Source organism: Canis lupus, chromosome 8 (assembly GCF_048164855.1).
Source record: "Canis lupus baileyi chromosome 8, mCanLup2.hap1, whole genome shotgun sequence".
NCBI lineage: Eukaryota > Metazoa > Chordata > Mammalia > Carnivora > Canidae > Canis > Canis lupus.
Window position 1 is genome coordinate 75,391,501 of NC_132845.1, and position 19,680 is coordinate 75,411,180.

Here is a 19,680-nt window from a genome sequence, read left to right on the forward strand (position 1 = left end):
AGTGAGATGCTTAACCAACTTAGCTACCCGGGCACCCCAAGAACAGGTTCTTTTAGAGGAACAAAAGATCCATGTTAAAACTGGGGGATAGGGCAGCCCAGGTGGCTCAGCGGCTTAGCACTGACTTCAGCCCAGGGCCTGGTCCTGGAGACCTGGGATGGAGTCCCACGTCAGGCTCCCTGTATGGAGCCTGCTTCTCCCTCTGCCTGTGTCTCTGCATTTCTGTCTCTGTCTCTCATGAATAAATAAATAAAATCTTTTTAAAAAAAACTGGGGGATAGACACTGTCTTCCATCCATCATAAGATATTTAGAATTAAATAAAGTCACCATATTCTTCCAGAAGAGCTTCTTCTCCAGGGGTCTGATGTGGCATCTTCGGACTGGTACCCCAGGAGGGTACTCAGTCTTCCTGTGATTCTGGGGTCCTCATTAAATCCCTAGGATTCCAGACCTGTGCATTCCACACAACCTCTTTATGCCACAAGGGAATAGAATGTCTTTTCTCTATTTTACTTGTTAATGAATTTTACAAATATTTATTGAGCATCTGGGATGAGCCCTTACCTGTATGCTAGAGATGTATCAGCCAAAGAGATGTGGTCCCTGACCTCATTAAACCTGCTGGCCAGTTATGGGAAGGCTGAGGTTGGGGCCTTTAGCCATGTGGACAGATTTATTATTACTGCGTGCTTCATGTGTCTGTTACCATTTCTGTACCTCCCTCACCACGCCAAGATATGAGGAGTTGAATCAACAGGCTACAAGTCTCTAAATTAGAGTGAGATCTTACCTGTAGGATTTTAGAAGGAAAGGCATTACCTGGAGGGAGGTTGAATAAAAATTGCATGTGATTAACATATCTGAGCGATGGTGTAAGTGGCAGGGAACATTCTACAGGACATTGAGAAATCAGTAGAAATGGCATTTAAAGAGGATTGTAGTTTGCTTTCATGCCGTTCTCCTCCAGAGTGGAAATATACCCTAGCGCAGAAGTCACCAGGTCGTTTCATCAGTGGTTATTAATGGGTAGACTAGATGCCTGGCAGGCTCTGTGGGCTGGTTCAGTTTCTTTGTAAGATGCCTGGGCTTGGGCTCACGTCTCGTGCAGCATTTATTATCATTGTAAATGGGCAGTTCCCATAACCTTAAGAAATTGGTATAGAGCTGGAACTAACTCCATAATTTAAACAAAATTACAGTTATTTTATATTTAAGTTTCTTGTGCCCTTTCAAAGCTACATGTTGACTAACAGAAGAAGGTCTACAATTGCAGTGATTGGTTTTATGTTTATTATACCTTTAGAATAGAAACCCTTTATTATAGAGGGCCATCTTGGAATGGCTCCTAGGTAGAGAAAAGAAGTGGAGGTCTACTGCGGTGGTAGGTATGCTTGCTCTCTGGAATGGATAACCGATGAGATCAGGCCAGTCATTCTTCTCCCCTGACTGCATTTGAAAAGGTAAAATAGTTGTGATTTTGGTCTTGACTCAGAATTCTCTCTGATTGGATGTCAGAAGGCATGTTGTGAGGATGACATGGGGTGATTCTTATTCGTGCCAGCTGATGTCAGGCCTGTATGAAACTCTGAGAGCTAGTAGTCAGGCATCAAGGTTCCTTTTCATTTTGTAATATGAGTCTGTCATTCATGTATTAATCAAAACTGATGTGTTTTTCTGCGTTATATTTGCTCACTATAAAACATAACAAAAAATGTACAAAGAAGCAAAGTTATTTATAATTCCACCACATAGAGGCGAAATGGCATCTCATTATTGTTTGAATCCTTTTTATTACTAGTGACGGTCCACCTATTTTCATGTTTGTTATTTATTTCTTTTGTTCTCTGAATTGTGTGTTCATGGTTTTTGCTTATTTATCTGTGTTCTTTGGGTTCTTATTATCTTTCCCCCTTGTAATTACTCTAAGGTTTTTGGTGTTTGTGTGTGTGTGTGTGTGCAGTTTGCGGTTTTAATTTTACTGTTTTTGTAATCAGGGGTTTACAAATATTACCAAACTATTGAAGATTCTTCAATATCCAGAGTCTGTATGAATATTCCCATACATATTTATGTTGCTTTCCTTATATTTTGAGTTCTACATTCAACCATTTTGTCTATCTAAAATTTACTTTTAAGGGCACCTGGCTGGCTTAGAGTAACATGAAGCTATTGATTTTGGGGTTGTGAGTTGGAGCCCCATGTTGGATGTAGAGTTTACTTAAGTAAATAAACTTAAAAAAAAGAGAGAAAATTTACTTTCAGTGTATTTGTAGGAAAGACTGTGAGTGTCTCTCCCAATAAAGTGGTCCTAACACCATTTATTGTGAGAATCTTGCCTTATTGGTTTGTGGAACCACCTTGGCATAAATTATGCAAGATCAGATCTGTTTCTAGAATCTTTGTTCCGCGTGTCTGGCATCTCCTTCTTGATTAGATAGTCACTTTATGTTGGATTGAGCATCATGTATGTCTCCGGGTTTCCTTAATACCCTTTCCCCCTCTACAGTTTGTTATTTACTCTTCCCTGTTTATACTTTCTGGTCAACGTTGGAATTATTTGGCAAGTGCTAAAATCATTTCTAAATAAATCTTTTTTTTAAGATTTATTTATTTATTTATTTGATAGACATAGAGAGAGAGAGAGAGAGAGAGAGAGAGAGAGAGAGAGGCAGAGACACAGGAGGAGGGAGAAGCAGGCTCCATGCCAGGAGCCCAACACGGGACTTGATCCCGGAACTCCAGGATCGCGCCCTGGGCCAAAGGCGGGTGCTAAACTGCTGAGCCACCCAGGGATCCTTTTTTTTTTTTTTAAAGATTTATTTATTTGTTTATTTATTTATTTATTTATTTATTTATCTATTTTAGACATAGAGAGTAAATAAATCTTTTAAAAAGTAACATTTTAGTATCTTAAACTTACGAAAGTAATACATGTTTGATAGAGCACTGGGACTACAGTTAAATATAAAGAATGAGCATGTTAAAAAGAGAATTCTACCAAATAAACTGGAAGATCTAATTGACTTTATTAGGCAATTCATGAATTAGGCAGCATCTCATCTAGCAAATAGCAGGGTTCTCCGGGGAGTTGTGCAAAGTATGTTTTTAATTTTTTGATTTTTAAAAAGGATTTTATTTATTTATTCATGAGAGACAGAGAGGCGGAGACACAGGCAGAAGGAGGAGCAGACTCCCTGCTGGGAGCCCAATGGGGGACTCCATCTCAGGATCCCAGGATCATGCCCTGAGCCAAAGGCAGATGCTCAACCGCTGAGCACCCCAGGTGCCCCAGTAGGTTTTTATAGGAAGGAGGTGGAGTGAGAAGTTATTAGGAAAAGAAAGGATTGTTTCAGGTAGGGTGACAATTCCTGAGGGGGAAGGGCTGGGGTCTTACTAGGTGATTTACCCATTTTACTTTGGGGGATGGAGGAGGGTTCCTGTGACAATGACCTCATCAATGCCAACCAGAAAATTCCTGACTGACAAGTCAAAACAACATTCCTGGGGGAGGCGGAGGCTGCAGTGAGGTTGGATATGAAGCCCCAGTTTGGAGACCTGGCTTAGCAGAAGCCATCCCAAATCCCTCCATTCAGATCATCCTTGGGAAATCATCTCTTTATTCTGAGGCTACAGTGTGGGGCTTTGGAGTCAGGTAGCTCTGGGTTTCCAGTCTGGCTCTGTGTACACTCGCTTGCCTTTGGGCTGGTGACTCTGAGCCTCAGGTTTCCCATCAGTGCAATGGGTACACCCCTGGCTCACTGTGACAAGTGATGAGATAATGCAGACACTGTAAGGTTCTTAGCACAGCGTGTGGCCCCAAAGGCTGGACTCGCACAGGCATGTGTGTTCTACAGGGGGTGGGGGTCACCTTTTTACTACTCATCTTCCAGCCCCCTCTCCCCCACCCCGGGGCCAGAGGGCTAGCCCTCTGCTTCTCAGGTGATGGCCAAGGGCAGGAGAACACCTCAAGGTTCATGTGTGAGCCCTTCACCTGGTCCTGATAGTCAAAGCAAATCATGTGGCTGCGCCCAGATCCCATGTGTGGGGACATCGACTTTGCCACCTTGGTGAGAAGAACCTCGAAGTCACGTGACTGAGGGCCTGCACACACTGTGGGGTGAGGAGCAATGAATGCATTTTGCCACCAGGATTGACAAAATCTGCCCAACTGCTCCGGCCCGCCAGGGAGGGAGAAGGCGTTTTCAGACCGAGATGGCAGGGTCAGGTTGGCACTCAGCGGGGCCGGGGGGAGCAGCTGGCATGTGATGTGACTCTGACCGGGGTGGGGGTGGGGGCTGCCCCCAGGGAAGACTTTTTGGGTGGAGGACAAGAGTACCAGGGACAGGGGTGGCCAGATGTGGGAATCAACAGAAGTGTTTTCAGGGTCAGCGTCCTGGGCTGGACGGGCCAGCTTGGCCAGAGCATCGAAAGGAAAAGTAGCCAGCTTAGTAAGATGTTTCTCAGTGCCATGCTGACGTTCTAGAAGATGACCTGCGGCTCCAGATTGGAGCTCTGTGAGGGGCTGCGGGTGGAGGGGTGACCCTCTGGCTGAGAGCAGAGCGTTTCAGGTCCTTCCGTTTCTCTGAGGACTCCGATTGCCTGCAGTTTGGATCTGTGGGGCCTCAGAACCTGGCTATTTATCATTTCCACTTTGCATCATTCCCTGGTGTATCTGGGCCCTCCGGCAGCAATCAGGCATCCCCCTTCGCGGGGCTCCCCTCTGGAAGGTTATGGGTTGGATCCCATGTGTGAAGAACTCCACATCTGCTGGGTCTTCAGTGCACCGAGGTTTTCTTAGCTCTGGCCTGAAACTGTCTGCATTCATTTACCCCTAATTGCTTTTAGAGATTCTGTTCCTGAGCCATTGCTTAATGAAACTCTAGGGTTTTTCTTTTCTTTTTCTGTTCTTGTCCATTGACTGTAACAGGATAAGCTTCCTCATAGCCAGATAGATCCATCTGCAGCTGAGAATCCAAAGGAGGCCCCTCCCTGGCTCCCCCTGCCTCCGGCCTCTTGTGTATGGTTCCTCCCTTCCCTTCTAGAAAAACCGTGCTGCACTAAGCAGGGGACTGTGGTCAGGGTTGAGGGTTAAAGAAGGGGAATCAACCCTTTTCATTAAAAAGAAAAAAAGAAAAAACCAAACCAGGCACTGGGCGGCTCACTGGTTGAGCATCTGTCGTCGGCTCAGGTTGTGATCCTGGGGTCCTGGGATCAAGTTCCACATCGGGCTCCCCTCAGGGAGCCTGCTTCTCCCTCTTCCTGTGTCTCTGCCTCTCCCTGTGTCTCTCCTGAATAAATAAATAAAATCTTAAAAACAAACAAACAACAAAGCCCTTCTGAAGACAGAAAGAGACACGCTGCCACCTGGCCAAGGATAGCTGAGTCTCATGGATTTTCTAGCTAAAGACAATAACCTTGTCTTTGCAAAAGCAGCTCTTTGTGACTCCGAAAGACTTCCCAGGAAGCCATGGAAGGAGAATGCACCTTTGCCATGGAGCCAGGACGTAATCAGCTCAAAACTCAAAAATGACTTGGGGAATATTCCAAAATAAATGTTTGTAGGAAGTAGGCTGGCAGGGGAGGACTTGAGCTCTGTTGATGGGGCAGTGTTTGAGAACAGGGCGCAGGCCTGGCGCAGGTTCATGCCCAGGACGGGGGGCTGCAGACGGGCTGCAGATGCCCTCTGGCCCCCTCCTGCCAGGCTTCTGTGGGAAGCCCACGGGAGGCATGAATTCTCACCTCAGTAGAAATAAATCCTCCTACACCCCAACATCTTGCATTCAGTTTGGGGGGCTTTTCCTGAGGGCCCTCTGGACCCCAAGATAGGAACCTGTGCCAGGCATGGAGCCAGCGGCCTCCTGATGGGTGCAAGTTGCCCCAGTAAGGCTGATGGGCAGGCCACACGGAGCTCAGGTGCTGAAGTAGGCAGATTGTCCCACAGGCTGCTCTGTGCAGGAACTGAGCTAATGAGGTGTGATGCTCCTTCCTGGATGAAGTGCAGAGCTCAACTTCAGGAAATTAAACCACTCAGCAAAGTGTGCATTCTCCCTTATAATGAGAGGTCCGGCACAGGGGCCTCGTACATCTGAGTGGCTCAGCCCCACATCTTGTTTTGCAAGGTCTGCTGTTGCTAAAAATGATACCGCTCTTTCCTTGGATTACAGGAGAGGCTTGATGAGGCAAGCAGAAAAAAAAAAAAAAAAAAAAAAAGGAATATAGGCCTGGTTAATGGTTTAGGTTTTTGGAATTTGAGTTCTGATTAGTAAATCAAAGGAGACAGCAGGCAGTTGAGTTCAGGATGGGATCTTTTTTAAGTGTGGAGGTGCCATGTTATAATTTGGGAGGAGATAAGGGAGGCCTTTGATCATAAAAAGAGCAGAGAGAAGAAATAGGCAAGGTAGGAGGGTTTTCATTTGTTCGTGCGGTAACCATTTATCTGCCAAGGACTGTGCTGGGCTCTGAGGAAACAAAATGAAGAACCCGCCCACCCCCCCCACCCCCCCCCCCGCCCCCAGTCATGGATGCTTTGAAATGGGAGAGAAGAGAGTTAAAGGTCTCAGGACGGCAGCTTGCATCATGAAAGAGAGAAAACAACAGAGGACGGGACCTGGCATCCGGCTGGGGGAGCATGGTGGGGGGACATGCTGGAAGGTTGGGGGCTGGATGGGGATGGGTATGTGGGGCAGAAGGAAGGGCATTTTAGGTAGAGAAGAAAGAGTGTGAATTGAGAGAGGGCATTCCTGGTTCTGGGAAGTACAAATGGTTTTCAGTAGTTGGAGGAAGTGAGGGACAAGATGACGTTAGAGGGATGAGATGGGGCTGAATTGGGTGCCAAGCCAAGGAGCTTGAATCTGATTCTGAAAGCAGTGGAGAGACAAGGAAGTAGAAGAGTGCCGGATCCCATTTGCATTTTATTTCATTTTTTTAAAAGATTTTATTTATTCATGAGACACACAGAGGCAGAGATGCAGGCAGAGGGAGAAGCAGGCTCCCTGCCAGGAGCCCGATGTGGGATTTGATCCCAGGGACTCCAGGATCACACCCTGAGCCAAAGGCAAGAGGCTCAACCCCTAAGCCACCCATGTGTCCCCCCCATTTGCATTTTAGGAAGATCATCTTGGGGGTGCCTGGCTGGCTTGGTGGGTGAAACATGTGACTCTTGATCTCAGAGTTGTAAGTTCGAGTTCCACGTTGGGTGTTGAGATTACTTAAAAATATAGTATTGAGAAGGAAGGAAGGAAGGAAGGAAATAAGTCATGCTGGCATCAGTGCAGTGGATAGAACAAGGTTGAATTGCAGAGGGTCAGGCAGGACAAAGAGCACCAGTAGGTGACTTTTGGTGTCATTCTGGAGGGAAATGATGAGACGTGGAGCTAGGGTCCAAATGGGCGGGGGGAAGAGTGTCATAAAGAAATCCTAAAGATGGCAGAGTCTTCCAGATTTGATGACCGACTAGACGTGGTGAATGTGTCATGATTCTAGCTTGACCCCTAAAAGAGAGAGTAGGGTGCGCTGCAATGAAGACAGGAAGGCTCAGATGGAGCAGGTGTCGATTTTAGGCATGCTGAATTTGTGGGGCTTATGAGATGTCCGGGTGCAGATGTCCTACGGAAAGTTGATGCTTGAACCAAGGTCTAGGTGAGTCACGCGGGTTTGGAAGTTGCCAGTGTGATGATTGGAGCCACAGATTTGGGTAGAGACTCTAGCCAAGTCAGAGTCTGTAAAGTGAGACCATTGGAGGGTGGAGAAAGAAGCTTAAGGAGTTTGGGGATTTGGAGGACTAGCAGAGAGGCCACCCAGAATCAGAGCGGGCGGCCAGGGCAGGTCGCGTGGGAGAAAGAGCAGAGGCGGGGCTCAGGGGAACCCGGAGTGTGCAGCATCCAAGAGTGAATCGTGTTTATATAAGCAGAGAGGCAACAGTGTTACATCCTGCAGAAACGATGCTCACCCGAGGCCAGAGTGGGAAGTTTCCCTGGTTTCTGGCCACGTGGATGTCATTGGAAGCCACCGGGAGCAGCTGTAGTGGCATAGGGTGACTTGAAGCCAAGTGAGAGTGGAGTGAGGAACTGGAGGGCAGGTGGCAAGTGGGGGTGAGGAGAAGAGAGCCGGCAATCAGGCTGCTGGAGGGGGCTTTTGTTCATTTAGATGGGAGAGGCCGGGAGTGTCTGACTTGCTCACTCAGTTTGGACGTGCACACGCTCGCGGTGGAGGGCAGGACTCGGAAGCGCCTCACCTGGCCACCTGCAGAGGCCCCGCTCTGGAGCTTCACAGGGCCTCTGGGTCGAGAGTCGGCACGTTTGCTGGATGCTGCTGCTGCTGATGCTATCGGCCGGTGACCATTTCTGGCAATCTCTGCTGGTGGCCTTGAGTTCTTCCGTGGGGTAGGGGGCACCCTTCCCTGCCACAGGGAGATTGGCCAGCGGGGAGTGGTAAAAGCAGAGTGGGGGTGGGGGGCCCTCTTCTGAGAGGGATCCGTGGATAGTGGAAACTTTGGCTTTGTCTTGTCATCGGTTGCAGTGTGAGACTTTCTCTGTCTCTTTATCTATCTCTATCGTCTATAATTACGTCTATAGATAGATGTAAATAGATACGTAGAGAGAGAGAGAGAGAGAGCTGAAGAGAACTTATTTCAAAGAATTGCATACGTAATTGTGGAGGCTGGCATATCCAAAATCTGCAGGGCTCGCCAGCAGCTTGGAGACCCAGGGAGGAACTGATGTTGCAGCTAGATTCCAAAGATAGTCTGCTGGTGGAATTCTCTCTTCCTTGGGGGGTCCTCGATCTTCTTTCTCTTAAAATCTTCAACTGATTGGATGAGGCCCACCCAAAGTTTGGAGGGTAATCTGCTTTGACCCAAACCTTCTGATCTAAATATTAACCTCATCTAAAAAAAAGTACTTTGGGGGCACCTGGGTGGCTAAGTCAGTTAAGCATCCGACTCGATTTCAGCTCAGGTCCTGGTCTCATGGCTTGCGAGATGGGGCCCTGCCTCAGGTTCTGTGCTCTGTGGGAGTCTACTTGGATATTCTTTCCCTCTGCCCCTTCCCCTGTTCATGCTCTCTCACTCAAATACATCACTCTTTAAAAAATAATAAATGGATAGATTAGCCTTTCTAAATAAAAAAAGAGCCACTTAAAAAAAAAAAGAGTCACTTTCTTAGGGAAAGCAAAAAATAAAATAAAATAAAATAAAATACAAAAGTACTTTCAGAAACATCTAGAATACTGTTTGACCAAAATACCAAGGCCTAGACAAGTTGACACATAAAATGGAGCATCACTGTCAGTTAGACTTGCTTTTGGGATCTGACTTCATAATCTGGCCCCACATCCACATTGAGCCTGAGGGAGATGGGAGCGAGCAATTTGTCTTCTTGTTGAAGAATAAGTGAAGTTGTTGCTGGTGTGCCATAGAAAGCGTGTGGAGTACTCTGAAGTTTTGTGCCAGTTGGCATGTGTAGTGTCAATGTTCATGGCCATCTCTGGGCTCAGGAATGTGGGCATTTTTGCAGTAGGGCTTCCTAGGAGGAGACCCATTTCTGTTCCTGGTTGATCATAACCCATGGCCTGGTAGAGCTTGAGTTGGCACACACCAGCCACATCTTCAGTTAAACATTTGCTTAATGCATGTGGACTCGGAATTCGGGCAGCGGCTAAGAGGTGGGCTGACGCACTTGCCTCTCCTTCCTGGTCACCTCTCTCTGGCAACTGGACACCACTGTTTGGAAAATGAATCCCATTGCTAAGTGGCTGGGCCACACCAGTGCTTTCTTGGGAATTTTGCCTCTCAGTTTGCGACGGTCGAGTATACATGAAGTGTGTCTGCTTTGGATCAATGAGAGTGTGGCCAAGCCAAGGACACATGTGGCCATCCAGGTCGGGGGAACGGGTGTGCCAGTTCTCAAAGTGCAGGGGATAGTGGCACAGGGGTGCATCCCAGATTTGCTCTCAAACATAAAGCACATTCAGAATTTGAAAAGGAGACACTCCTGGACCTGGACCTTCCATTTGGAAGCAGATTTGATATTGTGTGGATGTGATGGTGGTAGACGGGCAGTCATAGAAGGAGTCCTCACCTCTCACATCGGCTCACAGCAGCAGATGGAGTGGATGTGAAGATGTGTCTGCCCCAAGCCTGTCACATCCTCAAGAGTTTGCTTGTTGGAGCATGGCTGCTCTTGGGGTCAAGGTGGTGTTTTCTGACTCAAAGCACGTATTCTGTTTGACTCCCCACTCTTCCTCCCTCTTGTTTCACTCCATGCTGCTGGCACATGCTGCAAAGAACCTTTATTATTTGACCTTTGTGACCTTATGCATGTTTTTGGTGTGCTTTGAAAATGAAAATGAATCAGCCTGGTAGGAATTTGCAGAGCCTGATGTGAGTCTCTGATTCCAAGACCTGACTCTTTACTGCTCCATCTCTAAACAAGGTTAGATAGATTTCTTCTGGAAGGCCCTGGAAGATAAAAAGAAGGGGATCCTAGTGCCTCTGTGTGCTCAGAAGTGCTCTTACTGTCCATCCCGCCCTCTCTTCTTGACCATGTAAGTTTGACCCATTGATCCACCTTTCTAGTTCATGGCTCCTCTTCCCTGTCCCCTTGATCCAGCTCAGTCCATCAGTCACATCTGGTGTAGGGACAGCCGTTTGGCACTTAGCATTTACTGCATTGTGTTACAAGCTGCCTTGTTTTAAGTGTTGAATGTGTTTTAGCTGCAAAACCCAGGAGTCTTGGGTACCGGCAGCAGAATTAGAGCCTGGGCAGTGCTTACTAATCTGTCCCCTCACTAGGGTGGGGTGACACTGCGCAGAGACTGAGGGGCATCACTGCACCCAGAGCCAGAGCTGATGGTGAGCAGCCAGGAATGCCCTGCAGATTGGCCACATGGTGACCGTCCTGGTGATCTGAGTGACTGGGAGAGATTGGGTTGGCCCTGGAAGGGGAGTCCTCACCTCAGCGCTCCTACACCCTGCCTTGGTCAGACAGGGGCATCTGAAAGAGTCTAACATCAGATGATAAAGTTCACTTCCAGGCACCCTTGCTGCCTTTCCGGCTCGTTGTGTGACTCAGAGCAAGTGACTGTGCACCTCCAGTTTCCTCATCTGTGAAGTGGGGATGATAATACTGCCTATTTCATAGGCAGGTTGCTGTGAGGATTCAATGAGACAGAAAAGTCTACTGAAGCTTCCAGAAGTTTCTGGCACATAGCCTGCACTATATAAATGTTGGTTATCACCATCATTATCATCATCATCATCATCATCATCATCATCGTCATCATCTCCATCATCTCTAAGTTTCCTGAGGCTTTCTGGACCACATTGCATCTAAGGTCTTTTACAACAGTGGGGATGTTTGGGCATCATCTTTTTGTTTCCAGCTTGACAGACTGGGTCACAAGTGTGACTTGGTCCCTCTGATCTGTACCGCACTGGGGTCATGTGAGTCGTCTCCTTTTTAAAAGGGGTTCACAGGCAGGGGTCTGCCTGTGACAGGGCATGGCCAGCTGCTCTCTGGGCTTGGTTTTCTTCTCCTCTGGAGGCCTAGCCTGTGACCTTCTGTTGTGTCAACTGTGATCCTCTCTCGTGGGTTCTGAGGTGACCTGTTCTCCCCAGATCTCCTCCCTTTACTCAGCATCCAGGAAGGGAGGTAGCCGACACTCTTGTTGTTAAGTGACGTCAGTGCCAAGGGCTCTGGGAGAGGGGGAGACAGTCATTACCCTCGGGGAGCTACCAAGTTCACAGAAGTATCCCAGGCCTGTGGATATATGGACAGGCAGACAGGACAGATGTAAGGTGTCTGAGAGGTCTCGCTTGGTTGGTTACTTGTCTCTGCTTTCTCTCTCAGACTGCTTCCCCATCAGCCCTCTGCAGACAGGGCTGGGCCCGAAGTTCCCCGTAGCCCCTTGGGCCTTACACATGGACTGAAAATTATCCAGACTTTACGACAGCCTTCCTGCCAGCCGTCTCCATTCAGATGAGAGATTGTTCATTGCTCGCTGACCTGTGATTGAAAGGAAGTGTGTGATTTCCCAGACCCAGATCCAAGCCTGTGTTGCTAGAGGGAGCACACAATACCCAGCTATGGATTTTGCAGTATTTTGCAGTTTCTGTGGCATGCCATCCTCTGCTCATTCTTGGGTACCTTGCAGGTATCTGCAGATCCAGAAGCTCTTCTTTATCCTCACAGCCTTCCAGGTTGCTCTTACCTGGATTTTGTAGCCCGGAAGGCGGTCGGGAGAGGGGGATGGGCAGGAAACATGTCTGATTTCATATGTTCCATTATGTAGAGAAGGGGCCAGAAGCCAAGCTGTGAGCTGATGCTCAAGTCCATTTGTCCAGCTGCCTGACATGAGCCATCACTGGGCCACCCCAAGAGTACCATGCACATCACCGGGGCACTGGGCACAGAGCGGCTTCCACTCACTCAGTTCTGTGGGGACTTGGGAATGACCGGGAGGGCTTCTTTCATGTTAGCCTGTGTACAAGGTGGGACACCCGGATGTGTGTGGTTTGGTAACCTCTCTGAGGGGCATCAGGCCACAGCGGGAATTCAGGATCAACTGCTAGGGGGTAGGAGCCATGTCTGTTCCCTTTCTCTGGGTGTTCTCTCTGTATTTCTATGGCCTGTGAGCCTCTCTCTTTGCCTGCACCATCCACACTTAATCTTCCCTCCCGCACTCCTCTTCTGCCATTGGGCACTGGGTATCTGGTTGTGGATCTGTCAGCACCTACTCCCTACTGCTTCAAAACTGCAGTGCCCGAGGCAAGTGGTGGTTCAGTGATTAGGCATCTGCCTTCAGCTCAGAGCATGATCCTGGGGTCCTGGGATCGAGTCCCGCATCAGGCACCCTACATGGAGCCTGCTTCCCCTTCTGCCTATGCCTCTGCCTCTCTCTGTGTCTCTCATGAATAAATAAAATCTTAAAAAAAAAAAAACCCACAACACTGCATGCAGTGCCCATCTCTCCAGCATATTCTGTACATTTTCTACATAGCAGGCAATAAGCCAGCTAAGGTTATTATTATTTTTTTTGAGGCGGAGTCCACCTCCCTAGACATTAAAGACCAAAGAAAGAATGCGGATTTTCACAATAATGACTGCATTCATCTTGTCTGCCCACTGTGAAACCCTGAGGGCATCGGGCACAGGAGAGATGAATTGTAAGCTGGGCAAGGATAGAGGCCTGGATAGGCCAGGCCTGGGAGGAGAATCCCAGGTGGGTCCTGCAGGAAGGGTCTGGGCTGAGTGAAAGCTCTGGAAGCCTGGCTCATGGTGATAGGGAGTACACAGAAGGGAACAGAGGAGCCAGAAGGGGACAGTGGGAGCGTGGGGCAGGCAGGCCGCCTGGGTCTTTCCTTGAGTTGGTACGTTGCATTTGTACGGTGCTGTGAAATGATCCTTGTGGGGATCTTAGCCTGGCACCCACAGCTAGGTGTGGTGTGGATTATTTTGACACTTTAAGAGATGAAGAAATATGAACAGTGTGCGCAGGTGACATGTCCAGTGCGTGACAGAGTGATTCTCATTTTTGAAACCTGCTCCTCCACGATTTACTGAATGGGGCGGGAGGAGGTCCCCCCTTCCTCCCTCGAGGCTCCCATGTTTCCCATTTCACGGCGGGGGTGGTGGTGGGGGTGAGTTGCGTGCTCCAGTGGAGATGCTTGACTCACCCCTGAGTCCTGATTGCATCATGACCCCATTGCCTGTGGGTGAAAGCAGTGCTGGTAAGATGCAATCTGGTCTTTTGGCTTCTTAATTCCAAGCCAGAAGGTGTTAAAAACAAGGGGCCAAAGACACCAGCCCGAGGGAGGAGTGCTCGCAATAAGTGAGTGTGTACAGCGTGTGGCTCACGTGGGTGGGCTGGTGAGTCATAGCAGCTGCCGGCCTGCCAGGCTCAGGGCGGTCGAGGGGGCTCGGAGGGACCTTCTGGGGTGCCCTCCTCCCTCAGATCACCACGCAGCAAATGGGATGATTCCTGCCAACTGCCCAGAAGCCCGTCAATAACCATTCTAATCTCCCTGGCAGCCCCCAGAAGTGAATTTACAGCAACGTGGTAAAAATGAGGCTCCATGATCAATGGATCCCTGGACAGTCTCCTCCAGGAGACACAAATGTAGATTGTAACAAAACTTTATTTTCTTCCGAAAATTGCCTGCATGATTAATATGGCCTGACACAGCCCAAGCTGTTCCGCATAAAAAACAGCCTTTTTTCTGGCTCCTTCCACAATGCTGTTCCCTTCTCACTCCATTCCTTCACCTGGTTTCCTTTGTTTCTTCCTCTAACATGTGTGCTATGTATTGTTCAGTCTCACGCAAGGAGGAGGAAAACGTATGGAGATGCCTGAGCTTGCCCTTCCATTCTGCGCAGTTTCCACTCGGTATTCCCAACGTGGTTCAGCCTGAGCACAGGACCAAATTCTCCAGTCCCCCTGGGACAGGGCGCCAGTGCTCCTGTGATTGAGCCTGCAGAGCGTGTCCCCTGGGCATTAAACCACCTCTCGTGTCGCTGGGAGCTCTAGGGAGGCCAGAGCTCTACACTCCCGTGTCCAGCCTGCGTGAAGAGGACTCTCTTCTCTTTCACCCTATTTTCAGAGATGGGAGAGTTGCCATGAAGGAGGACCCCATAGACAGGGGTCCCATCCGCCCGCAGGGTCGGGCTGTGTCAGGCAACACGGTCCTATGCAGGCAGAAGGCCTGCTCCCTTGATTAGGATTATTGGCATGTGCATATCAGGGCAGGGTCTCCAGTACATGTCTTAGTTTGGGTTCCCCCAGAAGCAGACTATGGGACAAAGATTTGAGTGCACTGGTTGATTTGGGAGGTGGAGAGAACACCACTAGGAACATGGGGAAGTAGGACCTGGAAGGGAAGGCACCCCTAAATGATGCAGTGTGCAGATTGCCCCTGTGCGTGATGGAGCTTCATCCCACTGGGTGAGGGGGGGAAATCTCTGGAAGTCAGTGTAAACCACCCTCTGAGTCCACCTGCTCCAGGGGTGAGCCAGCTGGGTATTTATGCGTCAGCTCCTGGCAGATGGGGGCAGGGAGATTGCTTAGGTGGCAGCTAGGTAGGCTCCAGGCCAGGAAATGCAGGCGCCCAATGGGGAGTCAGGCAGGTGGGCCCTGAGGTGGGATCGGGTGGCGTGTACGGGCACATAGGCAGCCCATGATACGGTAAATGTACCTGGGAGATGCTTCTGGTTCCTTTGGAGTGGTAAGTTTGGGAGAATTGGGACCGGATCCCTTCAGGTTTTAGCCCAGAGGGGCCAAGAGGGACCCAGGGATTCACACCTTGTGAGGACGTGTGCCATGTCCATGTGTCCATCCACAGCGCCCCTGCCTTCCTCCTTCCTCTGACTCCACTCCCGCCACCTCTGCCCACAGGTGCAAGGAGCTGAAGTACGCCAAGGAGCTGCCCCAGATCTCCATCATATTTATCTTCGTGAACGAGGCCCTGTCGGTGATCTTGCGGTCCGTGCACAGTGCTGTCAATCACACACCGACACACCTGCTGAAGGAAATCATCCTGGTGGACGACAACAGTGACGAAGGTAAGGGGCGGCCAAGCTGTCTGGGGGAGGGACATGCCCATGCACGGTGTCAGCAGTCGGGAAGTGCCACGTGCATTGTAACGCGAGCCTGAGCCTGCGTGTTGTTGCATCCTGTCCCCTGCGCAATGGGAGCAGGAGATGTTTTGAGGAAGACATGTGGGCCAACGCTGGTCCATTAGACTGCACGTCCTCGTGGCTCTTAAGGATAAATGACCAGCCTCATGTCTAAACTCATTTCTTCCCTACATGTTACCTAAACATGTTGACACTGAAGGGCTGAATTTGCCCACACTCCCCGCCCCCCAACCCCACTGCCAGGAGGTAAAATAAACAGTGAAAGCGTCCTGCAATGGGAGCCGTTCAGCTGGCATCCGAAGGCCCCTCTGGGCCGCTGCACCCAAAATGATCGTTGGTTTCAGAAATGAGCGGTGTGCACAGGCGCCTCGGAGTTCAGCCCTGTAGGCAATGATGGCTCAATTTAAAAAATCAAAAACAAGCCCGTGTTGGGTGGCAATAACAGAAATGCTCTGAGGTTCTCAGAGACAAGTAGGGGAAGGCTGATGTCAAGGCGAGAGGTGGAGGGGGTGGTGGGGAGATTGGTCTTCTAATTGTGCCTTTGTGTTGGCTCTTAGCCTCCAAAATGCACTATGCTCATGGCAGGGAGAAACCCCCACAAGCTGAGGACATAAAGGAAAGCCAGCCAGTGTGCCTGCTCAGCCAAGGGGGCTTATCTGTTGCATAAGGATTAGGGACAGGCTAAACCCCTTGCTCTCAGCGTGCTGAGGAGAGAAGGATTACCCCGAGTGCACTCCTGGGGAGGAACAACGCTGTGTGAAGGCTGATTACCTTCAGGAGCTCTGGTCAGAGCCCGTCACCTGTCCTCGGCCCAGGTCCAGAGGTCCCGCTGCCCCTTCCGAGCTGGCTGGCTGTCACACCAAGGGCTCCAGGGGACCTGGGCTGGGCAGTCTGCCAGTCGGGGTGCTGCCTTCGCGGGGGCCTCCAGATGTTGAGGGTTGATGGGTCATTTGCTGTATTTCTCACATCCTTCGTTTTCTCTTTTTACCTGTGGCCATTTCATTATCTGTAGATAACGTAGTCTCTTGTGAGATACTGATAGTCTTCTTGTGTGAATGTGGCTCATTCAGCTCTTTGAAGCCGTGACGTTGTCTCCCTGATGTGGTTCCCAGAGCCCTCCCTGCAGCCTCCCTGTGTGCCCACTGTGGATCTCTTGCTGCAGCACAGGAACCCCCAATTCTGTGCCCTTCATTTGCTGGTCTAAGTCCACCCACTTGTTCCCCAGGTGTCCCCGATGTGTGCCCTCCTCAGAGGATCCTTTACCGCCTTCCCAAGGCCCTTGCTCTGTGCTGCCATTCCCCTGTGGAAGCACGTAGCAGGTGGTGTCCCTGTGTCTTGCACAGCTGGCCTCCCAGTGCTGGATGGGACTTGGTTTCGATGAGCCTTGTCCAGCCTGGGGTGAGTAATGAATAAAAACAGGGCTGGCAAAGGGTCAGTGGGGGCTGTGGCTAGAGGCAGTGCAGAGAAGAGCAGCAAATCCAGAAAAGAAAGTGAGTGGTCTCTTCTGGGCTGAATTGGGATGAGGACTCACTACCAGTGGGGCTCCCTCCCCTGAGGAAATATTGGCAGGGCCCAGCCAGGGAGGAAACCTGGAAGTACAAGCCAGTCTCAACCAGAACCAAGCCATGGTCCCTGGGAGATGTCTTATTTTAGGTTCCCCTGGAAGCAGACCCTGAGACAAAAGATTTGAGTGTGTTGGTTGATGTGTGATGGGGAGAGAACGCCTTTGGGGACATGGGGAAGTAGGACCAGGAAGGGAAGGCATCCTCCCTGGAGGAAATTCCGTTTCAGGAGGTCTGGAGTATGGCGGAGAATTTGCATTTCTCCCAAATTCTGAGGTGGGGCTGATGCTGGTGGTGCAGGGACGGTAAATGTACGTGCCATGTCAGTGGTTCACATCTCAGCTCTCAGTGAAGCTGGTTAGTGGGTGAGAAACAGGGTGGGACAGGTATTCAGTCCAGTCTGACCATAAGGCTAATTCCCATTCACCCTCTTCTGTCTCTGCTCCCCCTGCCCCCCAAATACCCAGTGGACTATATTAACTCTGGTTCCCTCTTTTTTTCTTTGGCTCTAGCCTCTCTGTTTTCTCCAGGCCAGAAATGCCTTCTCTTTAATTGGAACAGGAACTTCAGATTTTTTTCTTTGTTGAGATTTTCTTTGTGACTAGTATTATCGAGTTTTGTAAATGTTCTATATACACTTGAAAAGACCCCCACACACTGTAATCATGGAACTGAATTCCTGCCAGACATCAATTTTGTGTATTTAGGTAGAGTCTGAGTTTGTTTTCTTAAGTCTTTTTGATGATAGTGTTTTAAAATCTCCTCCTACAATGACTAGTCCTTCCCATCTTCCTAATAATGTTTGATTTCTGTATCTTGTTGTCAGTTTCTTTGGTAACTGCAGATCTGGATCTTCGTGGCTTCATTATTAGTGGTGGTTGTCACTATTATGTAATGCTCTCTTTATCTTAAAAGCATACTTTTTTTTCTTGCCTTGAATTTTGTTCATCTAACATTAATATTATCCCATCTTACCTTCTGTTTGTGTGTGATTAAACCATTTTTTTCCCCCAGCCCTTACCACATTTTCTGATCTTCAAAATAATGCATGCCCTTTGCAGGAACATTTGAATGTATCAAAAGGTACTTGTAATTGAAGAATACAAATACTATACAGACTACCTAGAGACAAGTGCTCATTCCCCCACACCCCCCTTTTTTAAATGCATGTGTACATAGTTAAGATCCTATGGTAAAAACAAGTTAATGTTCTTCCTGTCTCCCCCCTGGACTGTGAAACATAATATTCATCCTTTTATTAAAAAAGATCTGGGGCACCTGGGTGGCTCAGTCAGTTGAGCATCTGACTCTTGGTTTTGGCTCAGGTCACAATCTCATGGGTTGTGGGATCAAGCCCCTTGTCTGGCTCTGTGCTCAACGAGGAGTCTGCTTGAGATTCTGTCCCTAGGCCCTCTCCTCCACACTCTGTCTCTTTCTCTCTCTAAAATAAACAAATCTAAATAAATAAATAAAATCTGTAAACATAATTTTCATGAGGGTAGAGGGGCCCGTTCTCAGGCTGGTCAAGACTGGCTCAGGTGGGAACTATGATCTCTCATCTCTATGCTATCATATACATTAAAGAAAAATAACACTTTTTTAGAAAAAGAAAAAGGGCGCCTGGGTGGCTCAATTGGTTAAGGGTCTGCCTTCAGCTCGGGTCATGATCCCAAGGTCCTGGGACCCAGCCCCACATTGGGCTCCCTGCTCAGTAGGGCAGTCTGCTTCTCCCTCTCCCTCTGCTCCCGCCCTTGCTTGTGCTCTCTCTCTCACTTAATCTCTGATAAATGCAGAAAAATCTTAGAGAGAAAAAAGAGAAAGGAAAGGAAAGGAAAACGAGAAGGAAGGAAGGAAGGAAGGAAGGAAGGAAGGAAGGAAGGAAGGAAGGAAGGAAGGAAGGAAAGGAGGGAGGGAGGGAGGGAGGTCCTAGCTCAGAGAATGTGTGAATAAATATGATAAATAAGGAAAAGACACTGACTTGCTTGTGTACACAGATCCCGAGACATCTGGATTTTGTTTTTTAAAAGTGATTTCTTTCATTTGGGTTGAATGTTGACATTGGCCCAAATTAAGCTAAAGTAAGATGCAATTCTTGGTGCTCGTGTACATTAAACTGAGGTCACTTGGGCGAAATTGGCTAGTGATCACTGCTCACTCAATCCAGTGGGCACTTTCCTGTTCTGAGCCAGCCACAGCTGGCATAGTTGGTGGCTTCCTTCCTGGCACTTTCTCCTCCTGAGGCCCCAGCACCACTGTCTCCTCTGCCTTGACTCCTGCTTGATCACTCATGCTTCTGACCATCAGGACACAACGGGCACTTCCCCCCGTGTGTGTGCTCTCAACAACATCCAAATCCATCTTTCCTACGCAGGGCAACCTGGCCTCTCCTCTGAGCCCCAGACCTGTGTCCTCTGCCTCCTTGCTGGCTCAGGGCCCCTCTGAACCATAAACTCGGTCTGTCCAGTGACCAGCTTCCCCTCTTGGCCT

General features: G+C 49.0%; 1 protein-coding gene across 3 annotated transcripts in view; it reads left to right on the forward strand.

Moving 5' to 3' along the window:
* GALNT17 (polypeptide N-acetylgalactosaminyltransferase 17) overlaps positions 1-19,680 on the forward strand; it is a 438,022-nt gene that overhangs the window by 184,515 nt on the left and 233,827 nt on the right. For all 3 annotated transcript variants that reach the window (XM_072837560.1, XM_072837561.1, XM_072837562.1), the window contains one exon: positions 15,390-15,556. In XM_072837560.1, coding sequence (XP_072693661.1) covers positions 15,390-15,556 — 167 coding nt within the window. The remainder of the gene's footprint in view (positions 1-15,389; positions 15,557-19,680) is intronic.